We start from the raw sequence: 18933 nt of genomic DNA, 5'->3' as shown, positions 1-18933 counted from the left end.
TAAGAGTCAAACGTGCCCAGAGATGGATGAAAAAGCCTCCCTTAGCCGCAACTTATGACAGAGGTTTTTAACTCCTACATGTAGACCAAGAAGCTTTTTTGACTGATATTATTCCTGCACATGAAGTCAACACATTTCGTAAAAGTAGATGTCTCTCTGGGACATCTGGGTGTTTGGAGGCCTCTGTCAGGGACGACCAGCAGCCTGGCCTGCTCCTTCACACTTCACAGAGGAAGGCTGGGAAGCATCAAGGCACACTGGGGCCATCGCCACTCCAGAAGGCCACAGCATGTGGGCTTTCCTCACAGCTAATGAAGGAGCAAGAGAGGCCTCCTCTCCTAGTCCCCCTGTAAGGAGTTTGCTGGTAGTACTTAGTAGCCAAAATAATAAGGGGAAGCCCAGAGCTTCTAAGGAATCCTTTGACAGGCTTGTTAATGTCTTCCAAACAGGAAGGAGTGTGCCTCTCCATAAAAATCATTTCTTTCTCAACCACCTTACAGTACAATAGCTTCCTCTAGAGATTTTTTTTTTTTTTAATTAGGCCTATACATTTTAAAGTGGTGTCTCTACATTTAAATCCCTGATTTAATCCACTTCCCTGTCTTCAGGGATGACCTAGAGTTTCCCCTCACTCAGGCATGGCGAGATTTCCCATCCTTTACCCCCATGGAAAGCTGCCACTCCAGAAAACTACCGCATGCAGGCTTTCCTCTTGGCTAATGAAGGAGCAAGAGAGGTCCTCTGAGGTGACCTGCTGAATTGTTCCATACAGGGGCTCCCAGCCAGTCCCTGGAAATGACCACCCCACCACCCCGGAGGAATTTTCTCAGGAAACAGGTTCAACCCGGTCACTAATGGATTATCTTCCACACTTCGAAAGCAGGCCATTCACTGAGGAACATGTGAAATGGAGAAAATAAAACGCACGCGTGTGTGTATGTATATACACACACACTCACAGAGAAACCCACTGAGGAAAAGTCACTGTTGGCTTCCAGGAGCCTGCGAGGCTGGTTTTCTTGTTGCGTGCTGTTCAGGTCCTCACAAGGGTGATCTCTCCTCCACCCAGTCAGGCCTGCCAGGGCCGTACTGTACTGGGCAGCATTAAAGCAATAAAGGTCAGTGTCGAGAAATCATACAGTCGAGCAGAGGGAGAAGCGGGACAGGAGAAACTTCTCTTACGGTCTTGGTGGAGTTCCCCTCGAGCGTTGTGTGTGTATTTGGTGTGGTTTGATTTAGAGGAAGGGAGAAAACCAGGATTCGCTGTCTTGTGCTGTTCTTCTCTGCCCATTTTGATGGTTTCAGGAGAAAGTTCCAGACACACAGTAGGGGCTTGATTGCTGAGTTCATGCTGCTGCTCTCTCCCTCAGCCTTCTCTCGGCCATGAGCTGTGTTTTCCTTTACGTCAGAATCCAGGCCAAATACTTAAGAGGTGCCACATTTTCCAAGAGAAGGTGCTAGTGAAAATTAAGTCCAGCCTGGAAAATCAGTGTGGAACATAAACTACCGTCCTTCGCTTCCTCCCTCTGCCCTTCCTCCTTGTTCGTTATACCATTGCTTCCAACTCAGTCCGCGTTGTTGAGTTCTGAACAGTGCGAGGACCTAACCTCTTGGAGCAACTTGTCCTAAATGATAGCCTTCAGACCCAGCTCCCTAGGGGATTATGGCTGCTCATCAATAAACCTGTAAAACTGAAGGATCCCCAACTGGTAGAATATGCAAGAAGATACTTTTTGTTCAGATGCCTCTTATGGGGGCCTGTTGCCCAGGGTAACACATGGAAACTACCATGCCTGGCCACAGCCACCTACCCTTGCCTCCCTGTTCTCAAATTTGTAGGGGATATCAGAGTGCTTGGTCATCATGGCAGAAAGGACAACAGCTAAAAGGCCTAAGATGGAAAATTCCAAAAAGCAAAGATCTATACCTCAGAGGTCTGTGACTGCCCTGGACACAGGGACAGAACTCCTTCTCAGAGATCAGGCACGTGGTAGCGTGATTTCCCTTTGTAGGGTTAGTTTCATCTGGGGATGTACTGTATGAGCTTGACTGTTTCTAAACATGTATTTATTCATTCATTCCTTGATTAAGATTCTGGACCAGCTACAAAGATGAAAAAGACATGATCCCATCCTCCAAGAGCTCACAGTTCCATGAGCCAGACAGACCTGAACACACACAAAAGCAATAGAATAACAATATTAAGAGCCCAGCTCTGACTGGGCCCAAGGAGGGCGGACTCATGGTGATGGGAAGTTCAGCCTCCTGGATTCGGGAATGAGGAAGGTTTAGGGGGTGTGGGGCATGGTCTAGAACCAAGAACTAAAGAGCAGTGGGTGTCTGCCAGAAAGATGGGGCAGGAGGTCCGCTCTCCTGAGAAGACCTCCGGAAGAAGTGGACAGACTTTCTGTAAAAGGCTAGGTGGTAAACATTTTAAGGCTTTGAGAAGCACACGGTGTCTGTCACAGCCACTCAACTCTGTTGTAGCGGGAGAGCAGCTCACGTATAGACAAATGCATGAGCTGTATCCCAATAAAGCTTTATTTACAAAGACAGTGGCCAAGGGCAGGAGTGTGCTGAGTTCAGAAGTAGCACCGCATGTTGGGGGGAGGGTGGGTTTCCAGCAGCTGAGACTGCTCTAGCATGGGCCAGGTCATGTGCTAGAGGGGGCCTGCAGCCAGCTGTCCATCAGCCCTGACGTTACTGCCCACAGGAGTCTAAGGCAGGTATCCCATTTCCAAGAATGAGGTAAGTAGCCATGACTGGCAGGGTTTACAACGGAGGCAACCTCATCTCTCTCTCTATAGGGGACTTTGAGCTGCAGCTCCTTTCAGCTCCGATACTGCATAGTTCTGCCTCAGTAATTGTCCTGTTTTCTTAGGTGGTGAAATGGGTATGGGGGAGGAAATAGAGGAATGAGTTTAAATCCAAATAGTATTTCACATCCCTTCCCACCAACACGAAACATTGGCACTAATACACCAGGTGGAGTAATCGGTAAACACTAATAAAAACTAATAATAATAGTACCTAACATTTACCGAGCACTTACTGTGAACCAGCTTCTTACACATAGGAGCTCATTTAATCTCAACAATAGCCCTGTGAGGCAGGAACTGTTATGAGCATCAGTGTACAGTAGAGGAAAAGGAGGCAGGGAAGGCTTCCAGAATTGGCTCAAGGCCATGAAGCAGAGCTGGGATTCCAACCCAGGTCTGTGTGGATCCAAAGCCCGTGATCTTAGGTTTATAGTACCCCCTGCCTACTGAGCAAGAAGTGAGACATCCCTCTCCACCCATAGGGACTGCCTCCTCCGGAGGACTCGGGCTCAAATGGACTGTGGGTCCTACCCACTCTCACATGCCTCTTAATATAACCAGCAGGACACCACGACAGCTGCCTTCTGGGGACTTCTTCCTGTGTTGTTCTGGGTCTTAACCACAGAGCCCAGTGATCAATTTCTATGAGGTATCCTACCAGAAGCCGACAGTAACAGGAAACAGGAGACTCCTCTGATACATTTTCTGACACATCAGAGACACATTCCTCAGTGCCGGTCATCAGTTTCAGTGGGGACACCCCAGACACCTCTCCCACAGGCACCACCATGTTCCTCAGCATCAACCCCAGAATTTTGGCTCTGGCCCAGGGCCTTCAGACATACCAATGTTGGCCACTGGTTGGATAGGTCTTACTCTATTATCAGATACTAGACTTTTAGGAACAGACTTTCTAGATGTTTCTATTTTTGCATTAATGACTCAGGCCAACAATTAGTAGTTGATGTTTAGCATAAAATTATGAATATTTTTCCATAAGACAAAGTGATTGTGTTCTTCTTCTAGAAGCAAATAGAATGGTAAATTTTCTGGAGGTTTAAACATTCTGTGGGTTGACATCTTGCCATTAAATCCCCCCAAATAATGTTTTTCTTAAATTCATGCTAACTTAATAGAAGAGAGCTATCACAGTGATAGGTTTGTCAAAACTTCAGTTTTATCATCCAAGGTCAGAAGATGAATGGGAAGTACGCAGTGTAGGAAGTTGCATTACAGAAGGAACCCAAGCAAGACATAGGTTAGTCCAGCACCTCAAAGGGGGAAGGGGTTGGGGGGGGGCTCACATGTAAGAGCCTGCTACCTACATGCCAGGTGTCATAGGCACGGTCCCAGGCAATGCACCCAAGCAGCTTTACAGCAGTTAAAGGTAAGTCTAATTTCTTCCACTTTTACAGATCAGTTAACTAGTTTACTGAAGGCTCCCAAGGTCACACAGATAGAAAGGCCACCAGGAACCAATGCCAGGTCTGTCCAACTCCTGAACCAGTGCTCCACTACACCACATCATCACCAACTCAAGAGCACAGATCTGCCTCTTAGGAAGCTCCGATGCCAGCAGGGCATCTCCTCTTGGGAAAACCCCCCACAGAAATCTGTAGTTTATAGAGAAATGAGCCAAGAGCCGGAGGTGAGACCTCTGCAAAATTTTGCCTACGGGCACAGGAATCGAAAATGAAAAAAAACTTTTTTACCTTAGTAATTAAACATCAAAGACCTTTAAACACACCCCTCCTTCCTTCTTCCACCTTAGCCACATCGGTAGAAGTGTCCTGGCCACTCATCATCCCCTATCTTGCTCATTCTAGACACAAGAACCAGCTCCAACTCTCGTTTCTGTCCTATCCTGCCCAGCTCCCAGTTCCCCAGGCTTCCAGCAGAACCCGCCCCCCACCAAGACCACAAGAACTTGATCCTCACGGAAGTTGAGGAAGGATGCTCTGAATTGCTCTGAACACGGGGGCTGCCTCCTATAAGCCAGATCTCAGCTGCAAAATCCTGAGGAAAAGAGTGATATTTCCCCGTTGTCACCTTTTTCTGTCACCGGGTCAGAGTCTAAAGAGGACAAGTAAATGAGTGGGGACTTGTAGGTCTCCACTGTGCCTATCACTGAACAGCAGAGCCTCATGTCACGCTCAGTGAGACCTAACCCAGCTCGTAAATCATCCCAGGGACTAGCTGGGTTTTTAATGTCTTTTAGATGAAGCCACAACATCTCTTTTGGAAGGGTGGCATAGGCTCAAAAACCTTGCCCCAGTGAGGAGATTGTTTGATGCAGCGTGTGGTGCATCCTGTGGCTGGAAAGAAAAGTGTCCAGGATGCTGGAGGAGAGAGCATGACATTAGATACAGGCGGGTGCTCTCCGGCACTCAGCCACACCACCAGCAGGCATTGCAGTGACACTTGGTGTCCCAGAACACAGGGCCTGTCCCTGGTGACTTACAGAAGATGAGGACAAGTTAATGACTGGGATACGTCTTACTCATTCCCAGAGAAGAAACCTCTAGCAGAGTGTTGGTATAGATACCTAGAAAAATGTGCTTCTCAGAAAGACATGGCCTTCACAGAGGTCTCTGGGCTTAAAATCTGGCTCCTTGGGGTTACATGGAGCAAAACCCAGTATTTCCTTGCATGACTTCTGCTCTTGTCCATTCTACTGGAAAGCCCTGATGGTATTATATAAGCCTTAAAAAAAAATAGTAGGAAAACCAGAAAAGACCGATCTCTTTTTCCTCTTGGCTCTTCTTCCCTCCTCCCTTTTTAGGCACAGAGTACCAAGACATTGAGACTGAGAAAACCTGCCCCGAGTCACATTCACCTTCAGAAGACTCCTTTGTGAGAAGCTGAGGGCCTGGCCCTCATCCTCCTCCTCCAGAGAACAGCCCGCCACTATCCACAGACCTCGCAGGCCTGACTTAGCGTGCTCTGCCCTGCCCAAGAACCCAAGGGTCCCTGTGTGGATTATCCGGCCAGCGAGTGGTCCTTTGAGGCCCCCAGCACAGGCCTGTGATGAGGACTGAGGAGGTTGTCTGTGGTCAGGAGTCCTCCGAACCCTTGCAGTAGGCAATTTTCCTGGGTTGCTAAAGAGTAATGTTGACCAGGTGTGCAAATTCCCTTTGGCCTATCCCTCCCTTGGTTCCTGTGGGGAGGACCTGCTGACACGCTTTAGAAACCCCCCTCTCCAGAATGCTTCTCTGATGGAAGGCTCCAACAGCTCTTCCCAAAGCAGCCAAGGCTGGATTACAACGGGGTGAGGGTGCGGGGGTGGTAAAAATGACCCTGTTTCACAGAAGGGATGGGGAGAAAAAAAAAAAAAAAAAAGCACATACTCAATAGATTTTGAGTGTGGGATTCTGTATTTTTGCAGCTTATATTTTCCAGATGAGCAGTTTAGAAATATGTGATGTAAAGTACACACTGTACATTTGCTGAAAATTATATTAAAAGCACTATTTTAATTCTTTCTCTGTCTCATGCTGTAATCTCTATTATCTTTCTCTCTTGTGTTTTGGGGTAGAATGATCTTCAAAGAGTCTTTGGGGGAGTGTTCCTGGCTGTAGATGTTCTATATTTGTGGGCTTTGAGTCATTCAAAAGAGCATGGGCTTTGGAGCCAAAATAGTTCCTGGCTTCAAATCCTCAACCCAGCGTTTGATGCTGATGTGGCATTGAGCGAGCAAGCAGACTCCGCCAAGCCTCAATATTGACATCTGCTTTATACAGTTGTGATAAGACATAAATGAGGTCATGCGTGGAGGCACCAAGCTCCAGCACAGAATGGTCGACTGGTAAATGGGAATGATTCACTGCCACCCCAGCTCTGGCTGGAGTGAGGTGTTCCACAGCCCTGACGCAGCTCTGTTGCTACATTTTCTGGTCCTGAGCTGTCATTGTGTGGATTTCCTTTCTGGTCCTCCTACTGGGAGAGCAGGGAATGGCTTCCTTTCAGGACCAGCCTACTAGTATTTGGTAGATGCTCAGTAGATGAGCGAATGAATGAATAACAAACGGTCTCAGACACACCAACCTGGGGGGCTTTGACTTCTGTCCCACTCTGCAGAGACAACAGCAGTATTTGTCTTTCTTCCTCTGGGTCCACAGACCGTCCCTCCCACCACCTCACCCCATGGATGGGGCTCCAGTTGTCTTCCTAGTCTTTGTCAGGCCTCTTCGTGATTGGCTACTTTCTCCTCCACCATCCTGAGTCCGCTGGCTGGACTCTTACCACATATGGATAGGTTGGTCAGGTTGATGTCAGCCACTGACTTGCATCAGACATTCATGACATTACTCGCCAGAATGGAGCTCCAGAAACCGGTGTTTGCATTCTGTCTTCTGGGCAAGAGACAGGAGGTTCCCACTCCTCATATGGGGCTAGCCTGGTCATTGACCCACTTTTTTCATATCCCCTTCCAGCCTGGGTCTTGCCCTAGACAGCTTCATCCTTTGTAGGTGAACTCACCCGAAATCAAATCTTGTCGAGCTAATATTACTGGGAGACTTTACTCGCCTCAGCCTTACGTTGTCTTTTTGCGAGGGAGTCAATGGACTCACAAAGAGTATGCTTGGGCTAGTTATCTTCTCTGAGGCCTGATTACCCAGCACACTGGCGCCTCAAGGACTCTTTTTTAGCCTGGTCCTGCTATTTATGGGATTGTTTATTGTTTGCAAGGCAACATGATTTACTCTCTCTGGCGTAAAGATCCCAAGAAAATGCAATTTTAACATTCTCCTTCCCGATGCAGAAAGATGCTGAAGCAGCTGAAAAATTGGTTACTGGTTCCTTCCGGGAGCAGGGCTTCATTTGCACTGGAAATTCAGCAGGAGGCAGAAGGAAGCAAGGGAAGGCTATTGCTTATGGAGCTCATGCTTTCAGTCCAGAATTTCACATCTGTGTTGCATCTATAGTCCAATTTCTTTTCTCTTGCTACCTTTCCTCCCATAAAGGTGGTCAATTTTTGGAAACTTACTCTTCATCTATTTTATCTTAACTTCACAAAGACCTATTGTTGCTTTTTGGAATCAAGAGATTCATCCTTCCATATATAAGCAGATCCGTAAGAGATCTGGTCACAGAGATTGCTCAGCCAACTCAGGGAAAATTGACAGGTTAAACTCATATCCAGCTCTCGGCAATGTCCTCTCAGCCACCATGGCCAACAGGGCTTTAAACTCCGTATGCATGTGGTTCATCTTGATCCATATCTGAAAACCCAACTTGACCGTTTTCTCAGTCTTTGGGAAAGGGTTAGTCATGCACCCAAGCATGGCTCAACCAAGATAAAAACAGGCTGCTTCTGTACCCTCAAATATGGATTCAAAACCACCAGTATACCCACTTTACAAAGAACCTGTCTTTTTTCTTTTTAGGCTTTGTTACTTCAGGAACTACTGCTATGGAACTATTTCTGTAACTCCACAGAGAAAGGTCTATAGTTAACACATGGGGCAGAAACTAACTTTTGCTTTCCAGAATGCACTTTTGAAACTATCATAAGTTTCCTGAGTTCCAGTGTTCCCAAGTGTGAAATGCACAAATATACATTTATTGGATCCCCCAAAGGAGGGGTTTTCAGAATGTCAAGGGTGTTTGAACGGGCAATCCCCCCTCTCTTCTATTCCTCATGAAGGAATTAAGTGGTGAAATAAAAAAGGCGATGAACTCAGAGCTCAAAGGCAGAGTGACAAATGCATGAATTTGTTTGACCAGCAATATAGGAAATAGGCTCAGGGGCTCAACCCTGCAGGACAGAAGCCACTGGCCTCCTTTGTAAAGGATACATTGTCTATGATGTTCCTCTCCATCACTTGTCACTTAGAACTTCGCCACAACCCACAGGAGCAATTGAAATGACCTTCCCGACACAATGGAAGTGGGAAAGCTTTATGCCCAGCATAGCAGTGGGCCCCTTTCTTCATCCAGATTCTTAACTAACCCTCATGCCTAGTCTTCCATTTCTTTGGGGTGTTCTGTACTGAGGCATCTATATTTTCATAGTAATTCAGTGCTTGATAAACAGTTACAAAAAAGAAGAAGAAGAAGAAGAATCCAAAGACAATGATAATTATTATTTCAGTTTTTGTTAAAATAATCATGGCTTAGGTCTTCAAGTTGTATGCAAATGAATAGACATTACAACACAATGTGAGAAAAGGAGACATATATGTCTTGGGCAGGACGTTGGAGATCAGACATCAACTGTCCCTGTAATCATATAGCCATACAAGTGCCATATGTAATCATAGAGCACTTGAATTCTATAGCACCGTCGATCATTTCTTCAGATGGTATCAGCAGATCAATCCCCCCCAAACTGGAGGCAGCTACTGGGGAGGAGAGCCACAGAACTCAGACCCACACTGAGGGGAAGACAGGACCAACAAACACTTACAGGCTCTTACTCTCAGTAGTTCCCACCCTGTCCTTCGTGGCATCTGAGGCTCCCTGGGAATCTAGTGCTGGGGGAAAAGGTGTTTCCTTCACGCATTCCATATTTCTAACTGAGGTATGTGAGGTTAAAGCAAGGCCATGATTTTTAACTAGTATGGACAAGACTGTGAGGTCTCCTGTGCCCAGGAGACCCTCCACAGCTGGAGCAGTAGGACAACAGGATGGAAAGAGCAGATACCAAGTTTGCCTCTCAGCTCAACTACTTACTAGCCTTGCCAGTCACAAGTCAAGTCACTGCTCTGAACCTGTCTTTACATGGCTCAGAGGTGAGAAAGTTTCAGCCTGCTTGGCAGAGATATCAGCAGAATCCATGTATGTGCAGCCCAGAGTCCGTCCCAGTGAGACTCAAGAAGTAATGAGTTTCATTGAGAGGTCTTATCCTTGACCATCTAAATACAAACCCCCTTCTATTTACCAATATCTGCTACCATTTTGCTTTTTAGAAATCTTCTGTCCTACTGGATAGCTGCTCCCTTAATGACTCTCAGCCAATTCCTTAATTTTTGAGTCATTTTATTTATCAAAACAGCTTCACTTCTGGATCGGTCTCCTCAGGTAAGGGAAACAAAAGTAAAAATAAACTATTGGGACTATACCAAACTAAAAAGCTTCTGCACAGCAAAGGAGGCCATCAACAAAATGAAAAGGCAACCCACTGAATGGGAGAAGATATTTGCAAATGATAGTCCAATAAGAGCTTAATGTCCCAAATTACGAAGATCTTATACAATTTCACACAAGCCCCCCCCCCCAATAATCCAGTTAAAAATGGGCAGAGGACCTGAATAGACGTTTTCTCAAGAAGACATACAGAAGGCCAACAGGACACATGAAGAACTGCTGAACATCATCAGGGAAATGCAAATCAAAACCAAAATATCACCTCATGCCTGTCACAATGGCCAGTATTGAAGAGACAAGAAGTTGCAAGTGTTGGCAAGAAGTAAGGATGTAGAGAAAAAGGGACTCGTGCATTGTTGGTGGGAATGTAAATTGGTGCAGCTGCTGTGAAAAAGAGTATGGGGGTTCCTCAAAAAATTGAAAATAGAAATACCATACAATCTAGTAATTCTACTCCTGGGTACTTACCCCCAAACACAAAAACATGAATTCAAAAAAATATATGCACCCCTATGTGTATTGCAGCATTATTTATAATAGCCAAGATATGAAAGTAACCTAAGTGTCCCAACAATAAACGAATGGATAAATATATGTGCATGTGCGTGTGTGTGCGTGTGTCATGGATTTTTACTCAGCCATAAAAAAGAATGAGATCTTGCCACTTGAAACAACATGGTTGAAACTAGAGGGTATTTTTCTAAGTGAAATTAGAGAAGGACAAATACCATTTGATTTCACTTACATGCAAAATCTTAAAAAAAATCAACTAACACAAAGCAGAAACAGACTCAAATATGGACAACTGAAGGCTACCAGATGGGTTGGGGTGGGGGGTGGGCAAAAGGGGGTGAAAGGTAGTGAGAAGGCCAAGCTTCTAGTTGTGGAAACAATAGGTCCCTGAGACAAAAGGTACAGAGTAGGGAATATCCTCGATGATAGTATAATAGTGTTATATGGTGCCAGATGGTAACTACACTTGCGGTGAGCACAGCATAACGCAAGAGTTGTGGAATCACTATGTTGTAAAACTGAAATTAATGTAACCTTGTCAACTATACTGCAATGTTTTAAAAAAAGCAACTTGGCTATACTTATGAAGACCTAGTCCTGTGCATGTAAGAACTCTAAGCACATACTCTATTCAAGCCCTCCCCCTACAAGGACAGGCCTATGGACCTGTAGCTCCGCGAGCATGGAGGGAAGGGGAGTTCCACCTTCCTCTTCCCTGCACAAACTCACCTCCAGAACAAGGTGTGGAAGTAAAGAGAGAAGCCAAGTTTGCTTCCTGGATTGCCCACAACTAAGTGTGCTGCCACCATGGCTGACTGAGTCCCTTCTATGAAGAATTGGTATGGAAACAGCCTGCCCCACTAAGCAAAGCTAAAGAAGGACTGCATTCCAAGAAGCTCCCCTAGGCTCTGTGGCTTCCTTTGGAGGAATAGGTCTAACATCAGGCAGACTTGCAGTCAGCAGCCATGGGCTTGCATTTCCCTTGCAGAAAGCACCTGTATGCCCTACACTGGGTTGGTCCCTGGGAAACCTGGTTGCCTCCAACCTCACCTTCCCTCCTAGTCTGGACTCTGGGCCTGAAGTAGGAACCAGGCCATTATCCCCACCTCTTTGCTTCTTAGGGCTTTTGCCTCCCTTCTCCCCAGCCTACGCTGATGGTGATAGGACAAGTCAGCAAGCCCATGCACCCAGTGTACATGTCAGCCTCCCTTCCTCAATACAACCCCAGACTTTGGGGTCCCCCTTCCCTCAGTTTTGAGGAAGGAAACCAATCAATGTTTTTCTTCACAAACATCACTTCTCCTTCCAAATGGTGACCTCTCACTCCCTCTTCAGCCCTTTGTGTGTGATGTTAAGGGCAAAGATGAGATATGGGTGTGGGGGGGGGTGGCAGGGACCATTTTCTCAAAAGGGAACCCCCCCCAAACATTTCCCTGGCATGCCACCCTACCACCTTGCACTACTATTACCAAAAGAGGAAGGCCAGCAAATGGTGACTCTGATGATAAATGATACTGCCTCAAGAGGAACCTCCAATTCTTCATAATGAACATCTGTCTTGCTCTGAGCTCCCAGCACTTTCTTGCCTTCAGGTAGTTAATTATTTGTAGATTTTACACTTAATGAAAGAGTATTGATCCAGGGCCTGGTTTGGAGCCCTGTGCCCTATGAGCCCTGTGGAGAGATCCAAGGAATCCTTGTACTCAATAAATTCACAATCTAGATCAAGGAAAAATAAGCCTCCATATGATAGGATGACTTCTATGACACACTATCCATCGAGGAACTGTTATTGAGAAAGAGATGCCAGAGTGATGGAAATTCAGAGAGGAGAGAAGCCCTAAGGACCAAAGTAGCCAGATGAAGCATTCTCAAGGAGGTACGGCATGCAAAGATCTCAAAACATTTTCATGTAGGCTCCAGGTCGAATGATTCACTCTATCCACAGGAACGGGTTTGTGGAAGGAAGCAGGGAGTGGTTGCAGAGGTAAAATCTCTATGAGCAGACATGAGGATAACCAACACAGCAAGTACCAGGCTAAGTTCCTTACAAACACTGTCTCTTTACTTACGCCTTGCATACACCCTGTGAAATAGGAATCATTTTATTTCTGGCCTATTGGCCTCCGTTTGAATCTGGATTTCTCTACTTTCCATCTATACTGTTGTAATTTTCTCATTAATAGGGTGAAGGTGATCGCGCCCATTTTGTAGGAATATCATGAGGATTCAGCGGAATAATATATACAAGGCCCTTGGCAGTGCCTGGTACCCAGAAAATGCCTAAGAAATATAAGGGCTCTTCCTCCATTTTAGTACATAGGAAATACGTTCCCTCATATTGCCAGGTATCTGACAGAGGATGAACTTTCTAACAGAACTAACTTGCATGGATAAATAATTTTAACAGCAATTATTTCCAAGGACAATTATTTGCCATCACCATTTGTACCCACTGAAATTACACACATAAAAAGCAGAGTCACCCATTGGCAGATAAACGTAATTAAATTGGAAGAATGACATCAATGGATGATTAGATTAATAAAAGAAATTTATTCCCCAGAGGTATTTCAGAAATGCTTCTCCAAGCTGGATCATATTTTTTTAAAGGCTTGTACTCTGAATTCAAATTATGTATTAATTCCTTTCCCCAAATCAGCATGCATTCAACCCTTATAAACACCACGTACTTCTGAGAAGCTAGGACTCTTGAAGGTTTTCTAAACCACACATATAGACACCAATCCTCTCAATCTTTGTGTAAAATAGATCTATAAAAGATGTAGTATTTTCTTGATGAAGTCAATTCAACAACCATTTCAACTGGATGCTATGTACCCTGAGTTGAGAATTTTATTTTAAATAATGGGCAAAGAATATAATATAATGTGGTCACTTCAGAAATTTAAATAGTTCTTTGTTCCTTAAACTCTCCAAGTATCTAATGATCATATACTGATCCGAATCAAAATAATTTTAAAAACTGTTTAATTCGGGGCACCTGGGTGGCTCAGTGGGTTAAGGCCTCTGCCTTTGGCTCAGGTCATGATCTCAGGGTCCTAGGATCCAGTCCCACATCAGGCTCTCTGCTCATCGGGGAGCCTGCTTTCCCTCCTTCGCTCTCTGCCTGCCTCTCTGCCTGCTTGTGATCTCTGTCAGATAAATAAATAAAATCTTAAAAATAAAATAAAATATATAAAAAATAAGCAAAAACTGTTTAATTCATATAAATTCCACAGCTTAGTAACGATAGTGGGGCCCAAATGTGCAGACCCTGAATGATAAAAGGAATTCCCTTGTCCCAATGTTCAATACCCTGGTTGTTCCTATAGTTAGGACCCACAGGTATATGTGTTCACTTCTAAATCTTTGCCTAGTATTTATCACTCTGAAGTCTCAATTAGTATCTGTTATTAGTATCTGTTAGGTAAATTAATTTATGTACAGCTCATCATTTTTTACTTTGGGTGGCAATCTACACTGGTGTAGTTCTTAGGCACTCCATGCATGTCTGTGAAGTAGAGATAAGAAAGGCCTAAAACTTGATATTACCACTGGGAAAAAAATTCCAGAAGAGGAAAAGTGTCTTTCCCAGTAATCACAGAGGAAAACAAAACCATCTGGTTATTGAGTTCTGAGATGGTTGTCAGAGAGGGTAACAAGCTTCTGCTGGTGTGGAAGAGCGGTTCAATCAATCACTTTCACATTTTCATACATGGAAAGAGATTTTCATACAGAACTCTTGCAGAAGTAAAAATGGGCATATCCAATATTTTACTGCACAGCTGAAAATGTCCTCCAAGTCTACACCAAGTTAGCTTTGAGAAGTTCAAGCTGCAGTGAAATGTACCATCAAACCAAACCAAATTCATTAATTATCTAACCTGTTAAGACGAAAGGTGAAGTGCAGCCAAGTCGGTATTATCCTCAACTCTTTTGAAGACCATCTAATGATCTTTCTAAGTATTTACCAGAAACTGAAGCTTTGGGTATCATAAAGATTCTTATATCGGCAGGGGGTGTGGGGGGGAGAGGGGTGGGGAAAGAAAATACAAGGTCATCTTTTCTAGACTAATGTGAGCGGATGTCTCCTCTTGGTGATTAAATCATTGGTAGTTACATATTGTATATGCTAGTAATGGGTGAGTTGATGTCACTCATCACTTCTCTGCTTGTGTAGGCTCAGGTTCATGATCATCCTTTACTGATAAAAATCTGCACATACATTCTGTCTGGAGTATACTGGGTGTAGAGACAGTGCTGTTGCTTAAGCACTGGTGAATATAAATTTCCTGTTCACTTTCAAATTTCTAAACAAGCAAAACACAAAATCACAGCTATAGAAAAGACTGTACTCAATCTAGTTCGTGTACGCAGGTTTATTACTTCATACTTCAGAATCACAATAATGATGCAGTCTCCTTTATGAAATCAGCATTTATAACCTATAAAAATGCCTAACAGAAAGGTGCACTATTTATTTAAAAAAAAAACTGTGAAACCATTTTCATAGACAAAGGTAATAACTCAAAAATAAAGGGCATTGGCATATTCCAAAATTGGATGGCTAAATATTTGAAAAATGAAATTTCTCCCTAAATAATTTCAGTGCAATCCTCAAGAAAATATCAACAGGAGTTTCTATGGAAATTCACAAACTGATTGCAAAACTCAAATGGAATGCTCAAGAACAGCCATGGTAATTCTGAAAATAAAAATAAAAAAGAACAATACAGGAAGAGTAGGCTTCTCAAAAATTAACGTGTCAAAAAAGTTCTAGTACTTAAAGAGGTGTGACATTTGCACAGACCAGATAAATAGATCAAAGTCTCAGAGTAGCTTCCATAAACAGACACTTATACATATGAAGACTTAGTATATATTAAAGGAAAGCATTTCAAATTACTGGGAAACCATGGGACCATTCAACAAATGGTTTGGGGAAACAATTTGGAAACAAATTTTACTCATTGCCTCTGACCAGTAAAAAGTAGAAATCCTATATGGTTTACATAGCTTAAAATGTTTCAAAACTATAAAGGATTTAGGGAAAACAGAACGCATTCATGGTTTGGGGCTTTTCTAAAAAGAACCAAAATACAAAAATCCATCAATAAAAGAATATATCTGATTATTTCAAAATTAAAATATCTTGGAAAAATCAATATTGTTAAAATGCCCAAAGTAATTTACAGATTTAATACAATCTATATCAAAGTACCAACAACATTTTTCACAGAGATAGAGCAAATAATCTTAGTATTTGTACAGAACCACAAAGACCCCAAATACCAAAGCAACTTATGGAACACAAACAAAGCTGGAGGAATCACAATCCCAGACTTCAAGGTGTACTATAAACTGTAGTAACCAAAACAGTATGGTCCTGGCATAAAAATAAACATATAGATCAATAGAACAGAATAGAAAACCTAGAAATAAAGCCACATTTACATGGTCAATTAATCTATAACAAAGTAAGAATATACAATGGGGAAAACACAGTCGTTTCAGTAAATGATGCTGGGAAACTGAACAGCTCCATACAAAAGAATGAAACTGGACCACTTTCTTATACCATACCAAAAAAAAAAAAAAAAAAAAATTCAAAATGGGTTAGAGACCTAAATGTGAGACCTGAAACCCTAAAACGCCCAGAAGAGAACATAGGCAGCATTATCTTTGACATTGGCCTTAGGAACATTTTTCTAGATCTGTCTCCTCAGGCAAGGGAAACAAAAGCAAAAATAAACTGTTGAGACCACACCAAAATAAAACACTTTTTGCACAGTGAAGGAAACCATCAGCAAACAAATAAGCAACCTACTGAATGGGAGAGGATGATTGCAAATGATATACCTAATAATGGATTAATAGCCAAAATATATAAAGAACTTTTACAATCCAACACCAAAAAAACCAAATAACCCAAATAAAGATGGGCAGAGAACCTGAATCAACATTTCCCCAAGAAGACAACAGATACATGAAAAGATGCTCAACATCACTCATCATCAGGGAAATGAAAAGCAAAACCACAATGAGATACCACCTTACACCTGTTGGAACAGCTAGTATCAAAAAGAAATAGTAACTGTTGGAGAGATGTGGAGAAATGGAGCAGCAACTGTGAAAAGCAGTATGGAGTTTCCTCAAAAAGTCAGAAATAGAAATATCATACAATACAGTAATTCCACTACTGGGTATCTACACAAATTAAAAAAAAAACCACTAATTTGAAAAGATATATGCACCCCTATGTGTATTGCAGAATTATTTACAAAAGCCAAGAAACGGAAATAAACTAAGCATTCATTGACAGATTAATAAAGATGTACTAAACAATGGGATGGTACTTAGCCATGAAAAGGAATGAGATTTTGCCATTTGTGACATGGATGAACATAGAGGGTATTATGCCAAGTGAATTAAGTCAGAAAAAGACAATTACCATATGATTTCCCTTATATGCAGAATCTAAAAAATTAAAACAAGGGAATACACAAAGAACTCAGAAACAGATCCATAAATACAGAAAAATGGTGATTGCCAGAGAGGAGGTGGTAGGGGTTGGGCAAAAACAGGTGAAGGGGGTGGGCTCTAGTTACAGAATAAGTAAGTCACCAGGATAAAAGACACAGCATAAGGCATATGGTCGATGGCATCGCAATAGTGTCTGTGGTGACAGATGGTAGCTACAGTTGCGGTGAACATAACATATACAGTTGTCGAACCACTGTGTTATATACCTGAAACAAATGTAATATTGTCAACTATACTTAAAAAGAAAAAACCCAGCATACGCAAAACTCTAGAGAATATTGAAATATCTATGAGACAAAGAACTACCATCAGAATATGTAAGAACTCCCTACATATTGATCAGAAGAGAAACAACCAGATCTACTGCGTCACACAACTCCCAGAGTTATTCCATCATCTCTGCAAATCTGATCTTTAAAACTGAGTAAATAACATAAACAAGCAGTTCATAAAGAGGAAATACAAATGTCCTATAAGTATCCAAACTCACTAGTAATCAAGGAAATACAAATCTTTTTAAAAATTCAGTATCATTTTCCACTTAGCAGGTTCATAAATATTTCTTTTTTTTAAGATTTTATTTATTTATTTGACAGAGAGAGAAATCACGAGTAGGCAGGGAGGCAAGCAGAGAGAGGGGGAAACAGGCTCCCTGCTGAACAGAGAGCCTGATTTGGGGCTCAATGCCAGGAGCCTGGGATCATGACCTGAGCTGAAGGCAGAGGCTTAACCCATTGAGCCACCCAGGTGCCCCCAAGTAAATATTTCTTTTGATAGTATCTCATGTCAGGGCACAAGGCAACTAGCATTCTCATATGCTTATCAAGTATGAAATGGTATTCCACAAGACAACTTGGCAATGTCCATTAAAAAAATTAAATATTCATACAGTATGATCCAGAAATTACAATTCTCCACACCTACCCTAAATAAAGGGGTGGGGTCAGAGGAAGGAGATACCATAGCGTGACAGGATTTGGGTCTTCAGGATCCTTGAGTGATTAGGAACTGAGTTCCCGGCCACTCCGTTAGCTTTTCCCCATCATGACCAGAATATAGAGCATGTTTGAGCACACAGCTTCATCATCTTTTCCTGACATCCCCATGTAAATCCCACCCACCCTTCAACATCAAGCACAAAAACCCTGTTCAAATAATAGTTCCCATGTGATGTCTTACCCATCCCAGGTATCCCCTGAATGATCATGTTAAAGCACTTTTCAAACCCAGGCTGGTGCCTCCACTGGGGTCTCCCAGCCAGAAGTTGGGCTGGGGAAGTCTTAATTCACCAGCAATCTCAATGGTGAGTCAGTGGAGATGCCACTGATCCATATTCCACCACACTACTCCTTCACCAAGAACTATCATTTCCCACTAGATCCCAGAACCCTTTGCTCTCACAGCACTTACACCCACTGTATTAATCACGTTTAGGTCCATGTTATATTTCTTCAATTGCGGTATACTCTGTACCGGCAATATCTGTGCCTTGTTTAATTCTTTAGCTCTAACAGTGCTTAAAATAACACCTACACATACAAAAGCCTATACTTCTGTATACACATAAATATTTTTAATACATTAAGTGAATTTCTTGTCCAGTAACCTAAAAAAGGCAGAAAACATTGCCGGGGGAAAATCTGATGCCCAGAGCCCTTCTAACCACATACATCTTCCACGATTGACCAAATGTCTCTTAAGATTACATGAAGAATATCAGAACTGAAAATATCTTGTCTGTTCCCATCTCCCTTTAGCCTAATTCAAATCAATCACTCTGGACTGATAATCCTTTATGCCTAGATAGGACATTAAGAGTTTCTTCAGTTTTCCTATAATCAATGTGATCTTTCTTGATTCTCCAACAACCCAAAGAAATAACTGGGGCTCCAGGGGTTAAGTGGCTTAGCCAAGGCTGCTTGGCTACTAAGTGACAGAGCTAGAATTAAGAACCTAATTAAAATGT

The 18933-nt window shown here is 42.9% G+C and overlaps 1 protein-coding gene across 1 annotated transcript in view; it reads left to right on the top strand.

The window, feature by feature from the left end:
- Window positions 1-5684, top strand: part of LOC111152569 (solute carrier organic anion transporter family member 3A1) — a 300984-nt gene extending 295300 nt beyond the window's left edge. Inside the window, exon 11 of the mRNA XM_022511052.1 lies at window positions 5602-5684. Within this exon, the coding sequence (XP_022366760.1) occupies window positions 5602-5684 (83 nt within the window). The remainder of the gene's footprint in view (window positions 1-5601) is intronic.
- Window positions 5685-18933: the final 13249 nt, after the last annotated feature.

This window comes from Enhydra lutris, unplaced genomic scaffold (genome assembly GCF_002288905.1).
Source record: "Enhydra lutris kenyoni isolate GAN:26980312 unplaced genomic scaffold, ASM228890v2 scaffoldscaffold29, whole genome shotgun sequence".
NCBI lineage: Eukaryota > Metazoa > Chordata > Mammalia > Carnivora > Mustelidae > Enhydra > Enhydra lutris.
Note: the sequence above shows the minus strand (reverse complement) of the source record. Positions and strands in the feature narration are given on the sequence as shown.